This window comes from Bactrocera oleae, chromosome 5, assembly GCF_042242935.1.
Source record: "Bactrocera oleae isolate idBacOlea1 chromosome 5, idBacOlea1, whole genome shotgun sequence".
NCBI lineage: Eukaryota > Metazoa > Arthropoda > Insecta > Diptera > Tephritidae > Bactrocera > Bactrocera oleae.
In genome coordinates, this window is record NC_091539.1 from 27932337 (window position 1) to 27950626 (window position 18290).

Genomic DNA, 18290 nt, shown 5'->3' on the forward strand with positions numbered 1-18290 from the left:
ATTGTCAGAATTAATAGAATTTAACAATAATTTAATTATTAAATTAAACTATTTTTGCACTATATAATGTAAAAAACATGTGTACAAACGAATTAGTGAAGTGTTAGTGGATATAAAAGTGGAAAATATAAGTGTATAACTCATTCGAAATGGGAAAAATGCGTACTTTAAATAGTCGAAATTTTGAACTTTAAACCCAAATATCTCGAAAACTATAAGTTTCCCGCGGCTATATCTATATATATTCTTGATCTGGAGGATCTCCTCTATCCGACCATACCCATTTTATCCCCGAAAGCGTGGGACGTTATACTAAAGTTTTCCCAATGTTAGGTATATTTTAAATAGGCACCAAAGTGCTGTTTAATTATTAGATTAATGCTTATAAGGATTCCCACTTTATCCTTTGAAGAGTTCCTCAAAAATTACACAGTTAAGTGAGGATTCAGGAATAAAGATTATCCGATAATAATTCGGTACCAATGCAGATAATTTTGGGAAAACTTTAGTATAACGTCCCAGGCTTTCGGGGATAAAATGGGTATGGGCGGATAGAGGAGATCCTCCAGATCAAGAATATATATAGATATAGCCGCGGGAAACTTATAGTTTTCGAGATATTTGGGTTTAAAGTTCAAAATTTCGACTATTTAAAGTACGCATTTTTCCCATTTCGAATGAGTTATACACTTATATTTTCCACTTTTATATCCACTAACACTTCACTAATTCGTTTGTACACATGTTTTTTACATTATATAGTGCAAAAATAGTTTAATTTAATAATTAAATTATTGTTAAATTCTATTAATTCTGACAATAACAAAAGGGTTGCAAAATTTCAAATAACCAGTGTTACCTTATCGACATCTTTTGTAATTGAACTGAAAGAAATTAAAACAGATAATACCCCAAATGCAGGAATCCAAAACCTAGAGAAATAAACTATAACAAAGCATTAATGTTAAGTATTATGTTATACCCTCTATGACAATAATCCTTTTTTCTTGTAGAACTTCTTTTTGCGTTGGGGGCCTTCGGCCGCGCTTCAAAAAAAATAACCCTGGTCGGTCCAACACCGGGGTGTATCAAAATATTTTTCGTGCAGAACTTCTTTTTGCGTTGGCGGCCTTCGGCCGCGCTTCAAAAAAAATAACCCTGGTCGGTCCAACACCGGGGTGTATCAAGGTTTTTTTGCGCAGAACTTCTTTTTGCGTTGGCGGCCTTCGGCCGCGCTTAAAAAAAAATAACCCTGGTCGATCCAAATTCAGGGTGTACCAAAGTTTTTACGCGCAGAAATTCTTTTTGCGTTGTTTCCTGTATCTAGGCTACAATATATTAGTATGGCAACACTGATGTTTTGACATTCACAACCATTTTGTTATTGTCAAAATTAATAAAATTGAAGAATGATTTAAATATTGAAATAAAGCTATTTTGGCAGCATAAAATAAAAAAAAAAAAATTCTAAAAACGTATTAGTCAAGTGTTAGTTGATATAAAAGTGAAAAATATAAGTGTATAATTCATTTTAAATCGCAAAAATACGTAAATAGTTGAAATTTTCAACTTTAAACGTAAATATCTCGAAAACTATAAGTTTCCCGCGGCTATATATATATTCTTGAACTGGAGGATCTCCTCTATCCGCCCATACCCACTTTATCCCCGAAAGCCTGGGACGTTATTCTAAAGCCGACCCATAATTTTTGAAAATAAAAATAAATCATAGTAGGTTAAAACCCATGTGGAACAAAATTTAAAATAACTGTAAAATGAAGGTAAAAATAATTTACTGGCGATCTTCGGTCCTGGAGAGGAGAGGCGTGGTTGAATTTGTGAAGGTTGAAACTGTTTATCTTCATTTCCGGCAAAACTTTGAGTCTTATAGAAAAAAGGACAAAGTTTTAGGTAATGAAAAGATATACAACTTTTGTATCAACACATTTTTGACGTAATCTTAAATTTATGCGAAAAATTCAAATTACAAACTTTTCCTAAATAAAACAAAAAACAACTTTTAACTTTGGTCCTTGTTTTCATTTTTTGAGAAAACTTAAAAAAGTATAAGAATGTATATATATTTAATACCATCAAAAAGAGAGAATTTCGGCAAATATAATACAAAGCTTACTGAAATTTTGACGTCAGAATTTTTGATTGAAAGTTAGGGTTTATTATTTGATATGATATGTAGATCTTTTCATTCATTACCTACAACTTTGCCATAGAACTTTTTTCTATAGGACTCGGTGGTTTTGCCAGAAATCGAGATAAACCGTTTTTTACCCTTACAAATTCAACCACGCTCCTCCCCTTCCTATAGCCCTTAAATTATTTTTACTTTCGTTTATGTTATTTTATCTCTCTTTCTTTCACAATTTCCAATTTTCAAAGGCTTCTGCACTAGTCTAACAATTGATATTTATATATTAAAACAAATTAATTAAATTTATTTTCACAATTCTATTATATTTTTCTCTATTTTAACCGAATTTAAGAAATTTCTATGTAGTTATTAATCAGCCGTTTTCAAGTACAATAAAAAAAAATGTAAATTTACACGATTTAAAAATTTTCTTTGGTAACACGCAAAACCTTAACTTCTACTTAAGTAAGCGTTCTAATACCGACATTATTTGAGGCATATTGAATTTATTGGTAATTATGTACTTAATGACCCCCACTTCGGAGGGGGTTGGGGTTGCAGATGGTATGTGAAGGGAGTCTGTGAAATACAATATTAGTGGATTTAGCCGTCGGCTACACTTCAAAAAAATTATATGAAGGGTTAAAATTTCGTGAAAACAGCATATTCCCAAATTCAACCCTGGTCGGTCAAAAACCGGGGTGTTCATAATTCAATCGCGTCAAACTCCTTTCTGCACTGGCGGCCTTTGGCCGCGCTTCAAAAAAATAGCTCTGGTCGGTCCAAAACCGGGGTGTTAATAATTCAATCGCGTCAAAATCCTTTTCGCTGCTGTTTGTGCAGATATTCATTCATTACATAAAAACGCGGCACAAAAGAAATTTTGACTATTACGTTTCTTCAGTATATTTTTTTCATAAGAAAATGTTTAACACACTGAACTGGTAATTACAGCTAAGAGATCTGAATTCTACAGAATTTTGCCGCTACAACAACAACAATAACTAAGTGACTTGAATATGTGATATGTGCAAAGTGTGTAAATAAATATTGAAAAATATACATAAATTATCGAAAAAATTCACTTTCCGCTCACAGATTTGTAATCTACATAACTTTTTTTAAGGGGTGACCGACGGGTAATTCCTTCGAATTCATAAAAAGGACACTTAATTGTGTCACCCCTTACAACCCCAACCCCCTACGAAGTGGGGGTCATTAAGTACATATTTACCAATTTATTTAGTCAGCTTTGCTTCCACTCTATAAATCCTTTCATAAATTTTCAGAACTTATAAACGAACAGTAGCGATTCGATGACACTAATTTATAATTGGTCAGTATTTAAAACTAGTTTGTAATTATTTTACATATATAACATGTAAGCATATTTAACAATGGAAATCATTTATAATAGAAGATATTTTACATCATTCCTCCCATTCCACCCATGCCGCCCATACCCCCCATTCCACCAAGACCAGGAGCTGCGTCTTCCTTTGGAATTTCAGTAACAACTGCTTCAGCTGTGGTCAAAAGGGAAGCTACACCAGAAGCGTCCGTAATAGCTGTGCGAACAACCTATAAAAAAAAATTGTTGATGTAATACTTTTTAAAGTTTTTACTTATATTACGTTGCTTACCTTCGTTGGATCAATAATACCCTTCTCGATTAAATTGCCGTATTCAGCCTTAAGTGCATCATATCCAAAATCTCCTTCTTTTGTTTCAACCTTAGCTACAACCATTGCACCGTCAACACCAGCGTTTTTAGCAATTGTCATGCAAGGCATTCGAAGAGCGCGACGCACAATCTCGATACCCATATTCTACGGTATAAGTAGTTTTAATTTTAAAAAGATAACATCATTTCATACGTTACTAACCTGGTCTTCGTTAGATCCCTTGAGACCCTCCAAAATTGGAATACATCTCAATAGAGCAGTACCACCACCAGGAACTATACCTTCTTCTACAGCAGCGCGAGTAGCATTGAGGGCATCATTTACACGATCCTTCTTTTCGTTTACTTCTACTTCACTTGATCCACCGACACGCAACAATGCTACACCAGAAGCTAGACGTGCCAAACGCTCCTGCAATTTTTCTTTTTCATATTCAGATGTAGTATCACTAATTTGATCCTTAATTTGTTCAACACGGCGACTAATATCTTCCTTCTTTCCTTTTCCTTTAAGTAGTAAGGTATCATCCTTGGTTATGACAACTTCACCAACTTTGCCAAGGTCGTTTATCTGCACATCTTCAAGTTTAACCAAATTTGCGTCGTCACCAAAAACGATGCCACCAGAAGCAATTGCCATATCAGTAAGTGTAGATTTGCGGTTATCACCAAAACCTGGTGCTTTGACGGCAGCTACTTGCAAACCAATTTTAAGTCGATTCACAACAAGTGTGCTTAAGGCTTCGCCATCAATATCTTCAGCAACTATAACCAATGGTTTACGTTGAGAATTAGCTAATTCAAGTGCGGGGATAATGCTTTGCACTGATGAAATTTTCTTTTCAGACAACAAAATTAAGGCATCTTGAAATTCTACTTTAGCTCCTTTAGATGAGTTGATGAAATATGGCGAAATATACCCTCTATCAAATTTCATGCCCTCAATTACTTCCAATTCATCCGAAAGTGTTTTGCCGTCTTTAACTGTGATAACACCGTCGCGACCAACTCTTTTCATTGCTTCGCTAATCAGATTTCCAACATCTTGGTCTCCATTTGCAGAAATAGTTGCGACTTGTGCAATCTCTTCTGGTGTATTAACGGGGCGGGACATTGCCTTTAAATGATCTTTAACATTGTCTACGGCCAACATAACACCACGACGAATTTCCACAGGATTAGCTCCTTTGGAGATTTTTTCAAAACCTTCTTTAGCGATTGCCCGTGCTAATACTGTAGCTGTGGTTGTACCATCACCAGCTTCCTCATTTGTATTATTAGCTACATCTTGAACCAGCTTGGCACCAATATTTTGGAATTTATCTTTTAACTCGATAGATTTAGCAACAGTTACACCATCCTTGGTTATTTTTGGTGAACCCCAAGATTGCTCAATAATAACATTACGTCCTTTCGGACCCATAGTAACGGCCACAGCATCAGCAAGGACATCAACTCCTTGCAACATCAACGCACGTACCTCAGGTCCAAATTTAACATCCTTGGCATAGCTACGAACAAACAATTGCCGCTGAATGTTTACGCGAGCAAGTCTGAGTGGTAAGCGAAGCATCTAAAATAAATAAAAAACCAATAACACAATTAGAGTTCCTCTTGTAATCTATTTTTTCAAGGACAAAATTTTTTATTTAAATAATCAACACATAAATTAATAATAAATAAAATTAAGGTAAGTGGACTTTTTTTCATGTGTACACTTTATTCTGTTTTTACAGTTTTACAGGCTTGAAAATAAAACAATTTTTAACTTTTTACACGATTTTATTCCATTTAGCATTTTTTGGGCTTACATTTTATCTGTCTGATTTAATTTTAGCGAAATATGTTCATATCACAAATTAAGAGGAATTCCCTTTTTGTGGATACAAGCAAGTTTACTGGGTAGAGCAATTATAAATAGCACAAATTTAGAGGAATGATCAATGTGTTATCTTTTCTTAAACTATGCTTCATAGTAGTCATACAAAAAAGTTTTAAGTTGATTTGTTGCGATTAAAATTTTTTCAAACGACTTTAATTTTATCCGATCGCCTTCAAATTTTAAGATTATCTTTAGAATTGAACTTTGCATAGAAGTTGAGAAATTTCGATCGATTATTTATATGACCAGTTTATTACGAAATTACTGACTAAAATATCATATTTTATTATTATAAAATATATTTTCTAATTTCCCTACGTACTTCTATGGTTATTCTCATGTAGATCTACGACGCATTTTTATTTTGTTCCAGGATGATAATTGTGAATGTTAAATGTCTCGCCACGACGCGTTAAAAAAAAAAACGATTAAAGAGACATCGCTCGATTTGTTTATTATCTATACTAATATTATAAATGCGAAAGTCCGTTTGTTTGTTAAGCTTTCACGCAAAAACTACTTAACAGATCATCATGAAATTTTGTACATATACTCTTAGAGGTGTCAGAATGAACATAGGATACTTTTTATTACAAAATTTATAAATTTTTTACGGATTATTAAAAAAACTATTTTGGAAGATTATATATGTTTGGAAAATAAATTTGAAAATTTTGAAATTGAAAAAAAAAAAGTTTGGCAGAAATGATTGTTTGTCGAAAAAATTAAAAATGAAAGAAAACATAAATGTATAAAAAACGTAAATCAGAGAAATAACACAAATATTATTAGTTACTCTTATTAAATATAAAAATGCCTCGAAAGCGGAAATCGGCGCTGTCAAGAAATTCTACGCCGGTGCGTAAGGCTAAATTAAAAACTATAATCCAATGGATCCATATCTACTATAATGATATCAGTTATTTATTTGATGGATTCGATGCGAGCGAAGCCGCGGGTAAAAGCTAGTAGTTAATATAATTAAATCAAAAAAATTTTTCATCAGAACTTGATAAGTGTTTCCTTAGGTCTGTAAATAAATAATTATATCGTAAAAAAAAAAAAATTAATGAATGTGCACATGCTTTTATACCCGCCCGTAGCCATACCCCTTAAGCAATGTTCTTTTGTTAAAAAGACAAATAAATAATATTCAAATGATTTAGAATAAATATATTTTTGGTGATTGGTTTCAGAGATAAAGAGATGTCCAACTATCCGGTCACTTGAATTGGAAACGTAATGGCCGATTCACATAAAACTTTTGCTTCGCTCTGCGTCAGACATCTTTGAGCGAAAAGCCGTTTGATCCATTTACATACAACTTTCCGCGCTTTGGGTGACAGTGTATACTGAAACAACGAAACGCAGAAAATAAAAGGTATGCCAAAATGAACGCTTTGCTTTCAGTGTTTCTCTCTAATCAGAATGGCAACTGTTGCTTGGCAAAGCGTAAAAAGATGAGAGTTGTCCTACATTTTGCTTGGCTTCACGTCGAAAACTTTTTATGTGAACGTACTCATACAAAAAAGTACACCGAACTTTTCTTTAAAAACAAATGTCTGAAGCAAAGCGAAGTAAACTACCGTTTCCAATTCTAAATTCTCGCGCAACTTCGTTCTGGATACTGTAGCAGGTTAAACTCCTACCTATCCAGAATAGACCCTGACATACTAAACACATGTCCAGCATGCAATGAGTCTCCGCATGACACTAACCACCTCTTTGCATGCCCTACAAACCCCACTCATCTAACACCCCTTTCCCTATGGTCCGACCCTCTGCGAATGGCAGGCACCTTGCCGTGGTGCAGGGGCTTAAGTCGCAAGGCATCCTCGGCATCTCCCAACTGGTGCGAGCGGTGCTTGCACCCTCACACTGGTTGTCAGAGGCCGTATGCGTGCGACAACCAAGAGCTGCCACCTCCTAATCCAGGGTGTTATGCGACTCCCGTGCCCATTGGATGATTTGCAGCCAGGAGGTAAATTCGGCTGTATTCTAACGGAGCCTTCCCAACACCGGGCCGCATTGGGAAGTAACGGTGGCCTTACCGCGTCAAGGGGCTCTGGCGCGGCGGACTCTTTGTTCCCCATACAGAAAGCTGACCCGACGGCTCGCCTCGTCGAGCCAAGGGTCGTACGAACAAGATGAACAACAAAAACAAAAAAGAAACAACAACAAAAACAAACGGATCTCGGCAACAACAACAGCTAACGACTACGGAAAACGGCAACGACAAGGGCAGCGGTGCAGGTAAGGGCGAATCAGGGGCTAAACGAAAGTTCAGCTTCCTGGACGCCCTTTCGCCAGAGGAGCGAGCGCTGTTCGAGGAGCATGCCAGGGACGACGACGATGACATGCCCTCGTGCAGCGGCGTTCAGCAGGCGATTTCGACTGCGGCCGCTGCGGAAAAAACAAGAGAGAACCCCACGGAGACTCTCTCGAGCAGGAGCAACTGCTCGGATGTAGAGGAGTCGCAACGGGCGACCTCCGGAGGGGCTCTTAAACGGAAAAGGAAGAGGGGAGGCAGACTACCCCCCCTGCCACCAACGGGATGTCCGGGAGGACAGGACGATCCCAGGAGAAAAGGTATGAGCGGTGCCAGCCTGAAGTGGTACCTGAGGCACCTCCAGGAGGGAAGAACTCCGGAGGTAGCAGAAGACCTAGCGCGGAACAGGGTTAGAGGTGACAGCACTTCCCCGGCTTCCGGTAAACAAAAGGGTGGAAATACTGCGGCCACTAGGAAACGCAATGGCAACAATCGAGGCCACTGCCCAGTAAACGCAACTCAGCCCGCAGGCCGAGGTTGCGAAAGGGCAGCTCCCTCGACCACCCAAGCGGCGAAGCGAAAAAGTGGACAGCTGACGCCACAGGAGCCGCCCAACACCAAGCGGCAGAGGGGCAACGTGGCTCATGCGACTGGTGGCAACCGCTCCGCCCCTAATCCCCCCCGGGTAGCGGAGGGACAGCGCAGGTATGCGGATGCCCTCAAAGGCATTCGTATGGCGGTGCTGCCGCTGAACTACCCGGCGGAGACGCTGGGGTCGGAGGAGCTCACCGTGCTCCAAGATTTGCTCATGGAGGAGGTATTCAGGGGGTCTGGATACAAAGCCTCCTTCCATGGGGTCTACTTCAAGGGAGGCATATTGCAGGTAGACTGCAAGGATGAAAGGTCGGCTTGTTGGCTGCGGGAGATCGCTCCCAAGCTGGCAGGCTGGAATGGACCCATCCTCTGCGCGAAAAAGGGGGACGAAATTCCGCCCATGCATAGCATGACGGTATTCCTCCCCAGATGCGCAGGCAAGCCTTACGAATTTGCTCTAGGGCTCATCCGCAACCAGAACGATGGCCTCAATACATCGGCATGGCGGGTGACCAGCAGCACTGAAGAGGATTCAGGGTGGAGGCTCAACCTCTCCATAGATGACGAATCGTACAAATTCGTCAGGAAGGTGAGCTTCCGTCTGAACTACAGGTTCAGCTCGGTGGTCCTGAGGCCATTTAGGCCTAAGCCGACCACCATGTGCGATGCAGGGGAAAAAATGCAGGTGGATGAGGTTGCGACTCATCCCTGCGCAAGCACGTCAAAGCAGGCGGCAACTGCCGAGACATTGGTGAAGGTCCCCTCCGAGAAGACGGGCGAGCAAGGGGGGGCGCTACCCTCCACTCAGGAGCTTCTGGAGGGGCTCACGAACCTGGCGGGAGACATCGCGGAGGACGGTGAGAATGAGGACCAGTTCCTCATGGAGCCGATCCTGTAGTGGGTCCGCGAATAGAAGTTGCCCAGGTAAACCTGCACCACGCGGCGTCAGCCTCGGCGGTTATCGCGAGCAGGTTTACGATCGATGGTCTGGGCATACTACTGATCCAGGAGCCATGGGTCAGAAAAGGAGAGGTCAGGGGCCTCAAAATGAAGTCAAACAAGGTAATTTGGGACCTCTCAAGTGAGAGACCCAGAACCTGCGTAGTACTTAGGAACGATATTGATTATTTCTGTCTTTCAGAGTTCCTAACACAGGACCTGGTCGCTGTACAAGCCACGAACGACGAAGGAGCGGACTTCGTCGTGGCAGCGGCCTATTTTCCGGGGGAGACTCCGATAGCACCCCCAGAGGCAATCGGCAACCTGGTAGAGCACTGCAGGCGGAATAAACTGCCCCTCATCATGGGCTGCGATGCGAATGCCCACCATATCGAATGGGGCAGCACGGACTGCAACACACGGGGTGAGTCTCTTATCGAGTTTATAGTTAGTAATAATTTAAGTATAGCAAACGTGGGGTGCGAACCCACCTTTGTAACTAGTGCCAGAAGGGAGGTGCTTGACATCACTCTCAGCAGCGAGCCTGAGATGGGGCTGATCCCACAATGGAGGGTATCATCGGAACCCTCCATGTCGGATCACCGTATCATAAGATTCGTGCTGGGGATGGGTGTCGGGCAACTCCCTCCCAAGCGTAACCCTAGGAACACGGACTGGGCCGCTTTTAGGGACTCGCTTAAAATAAATGTTAGCAGTAGGGAGCAGCTGGATATAAGCGCAACGGCTTCTGGATTGGAGAGCAGACTGTCTGCCCTAAACCAATCCATCACAGAAGCCTATCAAAGCAGCTGCCCCCTAAAGACAGTCGCCAAGAGCAGTAACTGCTCCTGGTGGTCAAGTAAACTCTCAGTACTGAGAAAAACGGTGCGCAAGCTATTCAATAAGGCTAAGCGCACCGGAAACTGGGAGGAATACAGATGCAGCCTAACTACCTACAATAAGGAGATTAGGACGGCGAAACAGAAGAGCTTTAGGAAGTTCTGTGAGAGCGTCTCCTCTACCCCAGAGGCAGCTAGACTGCATAAGGCTCTGGCTAGAGGCAAGACGGACACAGTACTAGCGATCAAACGATCTGATGGGACCTATACGTCCAGCGCAGAAGAAAGAGCCACGGCCCTTCTACTAGCGCATTTCCCGGAGACGATTCATGAAGACCAGATTCGACCTATGGTCGAACGAAGGCCGTCACGCTTGGACTGGACAGTCGCAAAACAGCTCTTCACTGCAGACTCCATCAAGTGGGCTCTGGCCTCTTTTGAAAAATACAAGTCACCGGGTGCGGATGGAATCCTTCCAGCTTTTCTGCAACAGGGGGAGCAGGTGCTACTGCCCCACCTTGTTCGGCTGATGAGGGATAGCCTAGCGCTGGCATATATCCCAGAACCATGGCGCACCGCAAAGGTGATCTTCATACCCAAAGTAGGGAGGAAAGACTACTCATTGGCGAAATCGTTCAGGCCAATAAGTCTTACTTCCTTCCTACTCAAAAGTATGGAAAAGATCATAGACCACGAATTACGATCGAAGGTGCTGAAAGCTTCACCGCTTCATGAGAAGCAACATGCTTACAGAGCAGGTAGATCAACTAACACTGCTCTGTACCAGCTAACCTCAGAGATCCAGAATTCGTTAGATGGGGGCGAGGTGACGCTATGCGCCTTCCTCGACATAGAAGGTGCTTTCGACAACACGTCTCACGAGAGCGTGTCAAGAGCACTGGAAAAAAGGAGTGTGGCAGCACCAGTGCGCAGATGGATTGAAGCCGTACTGCGCACTAGGGTGGCGGAAGCCGCAGTAGGCGAAACTAAAATTCGTCTGGGTACAACAAGAGGTTGCCCACAGGGCGGAGTGCTATCCCCCCTACTTTGGAGCCTAGTTGTAGACGACCTCCTTGAGCGGCTGACTAGCAATGGAATCCGCTGTCAGGGATATGCGGATGACATTGTTATCTTAGCTAGGGGAAAATTTGAAGACACACTCTGCGATATCGTTCAGAGGGGATTGGGACTGGCAAAGGGGTGGTGTAGGGGGGTTGGCTTAAATATCAACCCCGCTAAAACTACAATCATTCCCTTCACCAGACGGAGGTCACTGCCGGGCCTCAGGAATATATCCCTGGACGGCAGAGTGGTTGAGATGTCCAGCACGGTCAAGTATCTGGGACTCACGCTGGATTCCACACTGCGATGGAATCAGCACGTGGACCAGACCCTAACCAAAGCTACAAAAGCACTCATGGTGTGCAACCGACTTGCTGGAAAATCCTGGGGGTGCTCCCCAAGGACTATCAGGTGGATGTACACCATGATTGTGAGACCGATTATCACGTATGGAGCGGTATCGTGGGGTTCGAAAGCATCGCAGACTTCGGTAGGACTTAAACTGTCGAAGCTGCAAAGACTTGCCTGCATCTGCGCGTCGGGAGCAATGCGAACGTGTCCGACCGCAGCACTAGAGGTCATGCTAGAACTTTCACCGCTACACCTGGTAATCAAACAGACAGCCAAACGAACTCTGCTCCAAATGACAGCAGAGGGAGCTGGCAAAGGGAAGGTAATCTCATCCCAGCAGATGAAAGAGCTAAGTGAGGAAATACCACTAGCCCTTCTCCCAAGGGATAGCATTACCAAAGTAGTAAACTTCAGCAGGAAGTTCCAAGTAACCCTTGGCAGCAAATCTGAGTGGAAGGACTCTGCACTAGACCAGCTGCTAAAGGGTTGCACCATCAAGTGGTACACCGACGGGTCGAAAACGGAGGAAGGGATTGGTGCAGGGGTCGCTGGGCCAAGCACCAAACTCTCCATTCCCATGGGAAGTTTCCCTAGCATATTCCAAGCCGAGGTCTATGCTATAAGTCGGTGTGTAGGAATAAATCTCCAGCGCAACTATCGCAATAAAAGTATCGCTATACTCAGCGATAGTCAGTCGGCACCAAGAGCGATCAATGCCTATGAGGTCAGATCTCTCCTAGTGATGGAGTGCATAGAACGGCTGAACAGCCTATCTGAGCACAACCGAGTGCACCTTATTTGGGTGCCCGGCCATAGGGGTATAGCTGGGAACGAACTAGCCGACGAGTTAGCTCGCTCTGCAGCCTCTACAAGAATGGTAGGGCCGGAACCATACTTAGCGGTTGGTCCACATACCATCAAAGAGTTCCTCCGCAGGGAGGAAAGATCAGACAGGGAGATACACTGGCAACAACTCCAGGGCATGCACCATGCCAGACTGCTAATGGGGGGTTACGACCTCAAGCGGTTCAATGCCATAATTAATCTCCCAAGAAACAAATTCCGGCTACTGGTAGCGTTCTACACCGGCCACTGCAGGCTCAAGAAGCATCTCTTTAACATGGGCATAGCCTCTTCTGCAAACTGCCGGTTCTGCGACATAGAGCCGGAAACCCCCGAACATCTGCTGATGAACTGCACAGCAGTCTGCAGACGCAGAATCAAGGCCCTGGGATCCATGTTTCCACACAGGGATTGTATCGCCTCACTAGCACCCAGCAGAATTTTGGAATTTATCAATATGCTGGGCCTAGATGACACGATATGACTTAGGGGAGGGCACAATAGACCGTAGGTCGCGGTGCATACCTCAAAATTAATCAATCAATCAATCAATGGTCCGACCCCGTCGAAACAGCTCGTTTCCTGGGCCTTCCGTTAGATGACCTCGACGACAACGAATCTAGAATTTATCACCCAAACGGGGATTAGATAATCGTTATAACAACAACAACAACAACCGTTTCCAATTCCCACAACAGCCGGTTCTGCGATACCGGAATTGACCCGGATTTTATCCGGCCAAGGGCTGTTATTTCGACGATCTAACCCTGTTTGGATCGGTAAGTTTTAGATTAAGTTTGTCGTCACTGGAGCAACGCCTAGCAGCAGGGTTGCTCCGTATCCTCCTGACCCGTGCTGGCATCGAGTCCAACCCGGGCCCCGAGGTATTCTACTGCTGCGTATGCGCGCAACCGTTTCCATAACAGTCGGGTCTACGTAACCGGAACGGACCCGGATTTTTTCCGGCCAAGGACTGTCAACTCGACAAAATTCTGCCGCTACAACAACAACAACCCAACTTTGACGTTTGAATGATTGGATCGACTAGAACGGCCAGATTGCAATCCTACCACCGCTGTTCAATATCACTAATAAAAAAATATAAAATAAAGAAAAGGAACGAAAACACGAAATTTAAATGTATTTGATAAATTGTTTTGTGATGTAATGCTTTGTAGTATTAACTTTCGGGTAAATTTTAGAATAGCAATGGGTATGTACGGATAAAGGAGGTACTTAAGATTAAGAAAATATTTTCATTTAAAGATCAAATATTCAACTACTTAAAGAGCGTATTTCTTCGATTTATAATGAAGTTTACACTTATGTCTTTAACTTTTATACCCACTAACACTTCACTAATTCGTTTCCACCCATTTATTATATATAATATAGTGCAAAAATTAATTCAATATTTAATCTTTGTTCAACTTATTTTATTCACACAATAACAAATTCTAACAAATAATCAGTGTTATCTTACCCTTTTACATAGGAACTAAAAGAAATAAAGAAAACAGATAAAACCTCAATGACAGGCAAATGCATAACTCATTATTAGTTTTTTTCGTGTATAATTACTGTTTACATTGGCTTAAAAACTCTGGTCATCCAACCCTGGGGTATCTTAAAGTTATTTTTGCACTATCTAATACAAAACAAAATTGTAGAAACGAATTAGTGATGTGTTAGTGGATATAAAAACTAAAAATAAAAGAATAAAATTCATTATAAATAAACAAAACGCACTTTAAATAGTTTAAATTTTAAACTTTAAATGCAAATAGCTCAAAAGCCATGAGTGATTATAATTCGATGAACCCAATTTTTGAGTACTTTTTCTATTAAATCAAGTCGTATGTCATAAATAGCACGTTCAATTGACTTCTTAAGCTTGTAGAGGCTAATAGCGGCCATAAAAAGTTGGTTATCATCCATCTATTACGCTCTCCATTGACAGTAACGGTGTAACCAGTCGAAAGAAGTACGGACCAGTGATTCCACCAGGCCAAAAACCAAAGTGAATGTAATGGTTCATTAATAATTTGTCGATTATTTTACACCAGAATCGAGTTTTTTTTATTTAACGCATTTAGAAAGAAAGTTATTTTCTTAAAAAAATCGTTATCGTTTTAAGTTGTTCCAAGACAAAATCAGCAAATTCACGACGTTTACGGTGATCCAATGCCTTTAATCATTGAGTGAGAATATTTATATGGATCCAAGCCCAAATCCTTTCTCAAAATCAGCCAGGTTGGGGTTTGAGACAGTCCCAATTCTTGACGACGTCTTGGAATCGACAAATTGCGGTCATTACAAACACTTGCATGAACGGCAGCAATATTTTCATTACTTCGAGCGGTTCCCTGTCTTATTGGCACTTGAACATTATGTAAAGAAAATGTATGCTCGAAATTTTCAACAATTCGAAGAATGGCTAGTACAGGTGGACGATTATTACGACCATAAAATGGTAAAAAACGCACAAAAAGTTGCAATTGAAGAACGATTATTTTGATAATAAAATTGAATAATTTGTAAACGTTGTTCTTGCGTACATCTTTCCATGATTAAATTGTAAACTAAAATTACAGATCATGACTTATTAAAAATGGTCCATCAAAATAATAGTAGCGCTATGTGGCATATAGTTTAGTGTTTATAATTTCCTACACTGCCTTATTTGTAAATACAGTGCACTAAATAAAGTACCACTATAACTATATACCTTAGCACTTGTTATTGCAATGTCATTTGACTGCTAAACTGTCAACAAAAAATTTTATATATATATTTATTTGGATAAGCAACTTTCAGAAAAGTATTGAGTTTTTTATGTATTTTTTCTTTATCATTTTGTAAAAATCTTATTTGTTTTGTCAGGGGACGCCTATCAGAGTGATCTTATAAAACAAAATAAAAACGTATAATGATACTAATTTAGTTGATTGTTCACGACGATTATTCGAAATGACTTAAAATACAAACCGAATCCTGAAACACGTGGCCGTCTAAAACTTGCCGATCCAAACAAGGTTAGATCGCCGAAATAACAGCCCTTGGCTGGATAAAATCCGGGTCAATTCCAATAACGTAGCTATGGCTGTTGTTGGAATTGTCAGATGGCCATTCACATCGGAGCATCAACAGATTCACCGACTCCCTCTTAGTGAATGGCGTACTTGGGGTCAAACACAACCTTGGCAGACGAAGAGCTTGAGTTACCACTTCGGTTAAACTCCTACATATCAAGAATCGACACCAACATACCAAATATATGTCCAGCATGCAGAGTCTCCACATGACAATAACCACCTCTTTGCATACTCAACGAACCCCAATCATCTAACACCCTTCCCTTTTCCTTCATTTCCTAGGCCTCCCCTTAAATGATATCGACGACAACCAAACTGAAACTTACCATTAGATAATCGTTACAACACGTGGCCGTCGTCCGGCAATAACTGACACAGAGGCTAAGCGACTACTACGATTCACAAAGCAGCTGTTCCCACGACAGTCGGTTCTATGTAACCAGAATGGACCCGAATTTTTATCCGGCCAAGGACTATCAACTCGGCAGAATTCTGCAGTTACAACAACAACATTCACAAATCAGAATAATTTTGCATCTGCAACGAAAATTAAAACAGAACTGGGATTCAACGGCTGAAGTTTGTAAATGACCACACCCAACGAAATAGAGAAACATTTTTAGGGCAGATGAATCCAAAATCGTGCTATATGATGCTAGGGGATCTCGTCAATACGTATGACGGGTCGGCTTTAGACTACCGTCCCAGGATTTCGGGGATAAATGGGTATGAGCGGATAGAGGAAGTCCTCCAGATCAAGAATATATGTATATAGGTATAGATATAGCCGCGGTAAATTTATAGTTTTCGAGAATTATGCGTTTAAATTTGAAAATTCAACTATTTAAAGTACATATTTTTTCGATTTAAAATGCCGAAGTCCGCCACGAAAAAAACTCGGTACACCTTGGTGTTGGATCGGCTAGAGTATTTTTTTTAAAGCCCGGCCGAAGTCCGCCTATGCAAAAAGAAGTTCTTCGCGAAAAAACTGGGTACACCTCAGTGTTGGATCAACCAGGGCCGCGCTTCAAAAAAAAATAACCCTGGTTGGTCCAACACCGGGTTTCAATAGTTATTTTGTATAGAACTACTTTCAGCACGCAAAAGAACTATGGACACCCCGTTGTTGGACCGATCAGGGTTATTTTTTGGAAGCGCGTGTGCAAAAAGGAGTTACCACGCATAAGAACATGTGCAAAAAGTGTTAATTTTTAAATTTTCTTGTCCGCTCACTGACTTGTAATCTTCGCGTCAAAATAAGAAGATTTAAAAATTAATATAATTTTCGCAGCCTCCTTCGTTGGGGGACGTAAACTATACATTTACCTTAATTTTAGTGTTTGCATTCAAACAACAAATACCATATATTTTCGCGTAGAATTCCTTTTGCGTTTGCACTTCAATAAAATAACCATTAGTCGATTCAACATTGAGGTGTACCCAGTTTTTTCGGGTAGAACTTATTTTTGCATATAAAAAAGATATAAATAATTAAATGAAGAAATGCTAACAATTTATCCGGGTTCTTTTCGTTATTTTTTAGTAATATTATAAAAAGAGTGGAATTAACCAACCGTATCTTTACTTATGCTGTATACATATACACATACATCTAATAAATCTTTCTAGAAAATTTGGACCTAAACAATATATTTTGAGGTTAAGTCGGTGGGATTCATAATTGCTTTTATTTCACTATTGTATGGGTTTACTGACCACAAACAGACTTTAAAGGAATTGAAATCTTACCAGCGTTCTCATGATAACTATGAAAATAAATTAATTCCAGCTGTAAGTTTAAAAAGTGAAAGTGCACGTGCTTTTATAAGCACACATACATAACATAATACATATTTCACAATATAGTTTCAACTTTTCCATACTTGCTTTACACTTTTGAAACTAGTTGTAAGTTTTTCAGTCACTATATTAGAAATTCGAATATCTTTTATATTACCAAAGTTCAACTAATATGTATTTTCTTTGTCACTTTCATTACATCTTTATAAAAATTTTAGTTTTAATTTCAACTTATGATACTGCACGGATGGGAGAAAATATCCAAATAAACAATATATGTACATATATATTTTACATTTGAATATAAACCAAATCGAATATTCCAGACATTCGCCGACTAATACCGGCACATATTATGTAATGCTTATAAGATATTTTACTTACGTTGTTTTGTTTTCTCTGTCGTAAATGTAAGTCTGTATCAAGAAATCTTAAATGCCAATTTCAGCACACTAAAACGTGCAAAACACAAAACTCAATAAATGCTTTAAAATTCAAGGCAACCAGAAAATCTGAGCATACCACGTTCCAACGAAAAGTAATATGAATGGAGTAAAGTTTTTTAGAGATACCACACTTTTTATATACCAATAATCGATTTTAACCCTCTCGCATAACATAAAAAATCGAGATTTATAATTACTAGGAGCTTATACGATAAAATTTTGTCAATTCTAACCACCGTTGCCGTACTGGTCCAAGCATTGTAGTTTTATCAGAGAACGTATATCATAGAGAAGGCAGAGAACGTATATCATAGAGAGGAACGTATATCATGGTGTG

General features: G+C 40.4%; 1 protein-coding gene across 2 annotated transcripts; it reads right to left on the minus strand.

The window, feature by feature from the left end:
- Nucleotides 1-2446: 2446 nt before the first annotated feature.
- Nucleotides 2447-18070, minus strand: LOC106620015 (heat shock protein 60A). Of its 2 annotated transcripts, XM_014238382.3 has the most exons (5): nt 17892-18067; nt 16034-16244; nt 4036-5406; nt 3793-3978; nt 2447-3730 (listed from the first exon to the last, which is right to left on the minus strand). In XM_014238382.3, exons 2-5 carry the CDS (start codon nt 16034-16036, stop codon nt 3575-3577), a joined length of 1716 nt encoding a protein of 571 aa, XP_014093857.1. In that variant the 5' UTR covers nt 16037-16244; nt 17892-18067; the 3' UTR covers nt 2447-3574. The 2 variants fall into 2 exon arrangements, with proteins under 2 accessions (XP_014093857.1, XP_014093858.1); XM_014238383.3 differs by lacking the exon at nt 16034-16244 and having other exon boundaries at nt 17892-18070.
- Between the last annotated feature and the right edge of the window lie 220 nt (nt 18071-18290).

What these genes read in the sequence shown, in the direction of transcription:
- LOC106620015 (XM_014238382.3), bottom strand. An exon ending in AGGGATCTAACGAAGACCAG is followed by an intron (nt 3,979 to 4,035) that starts GTTAGTAACGTA and finishes CTTATACCGTAG; the next exon opens with AATATGGGTATCGAGATTGT. An exon ending in GTATTATTGATCCAACGAAG is followed by an intron (nt 3,731 to 3,792) that starts GTAAGCAACGTA and finishes TTTTTTTTATAG; the next exon opens with GTTGTTCGCACAGCTATTAC.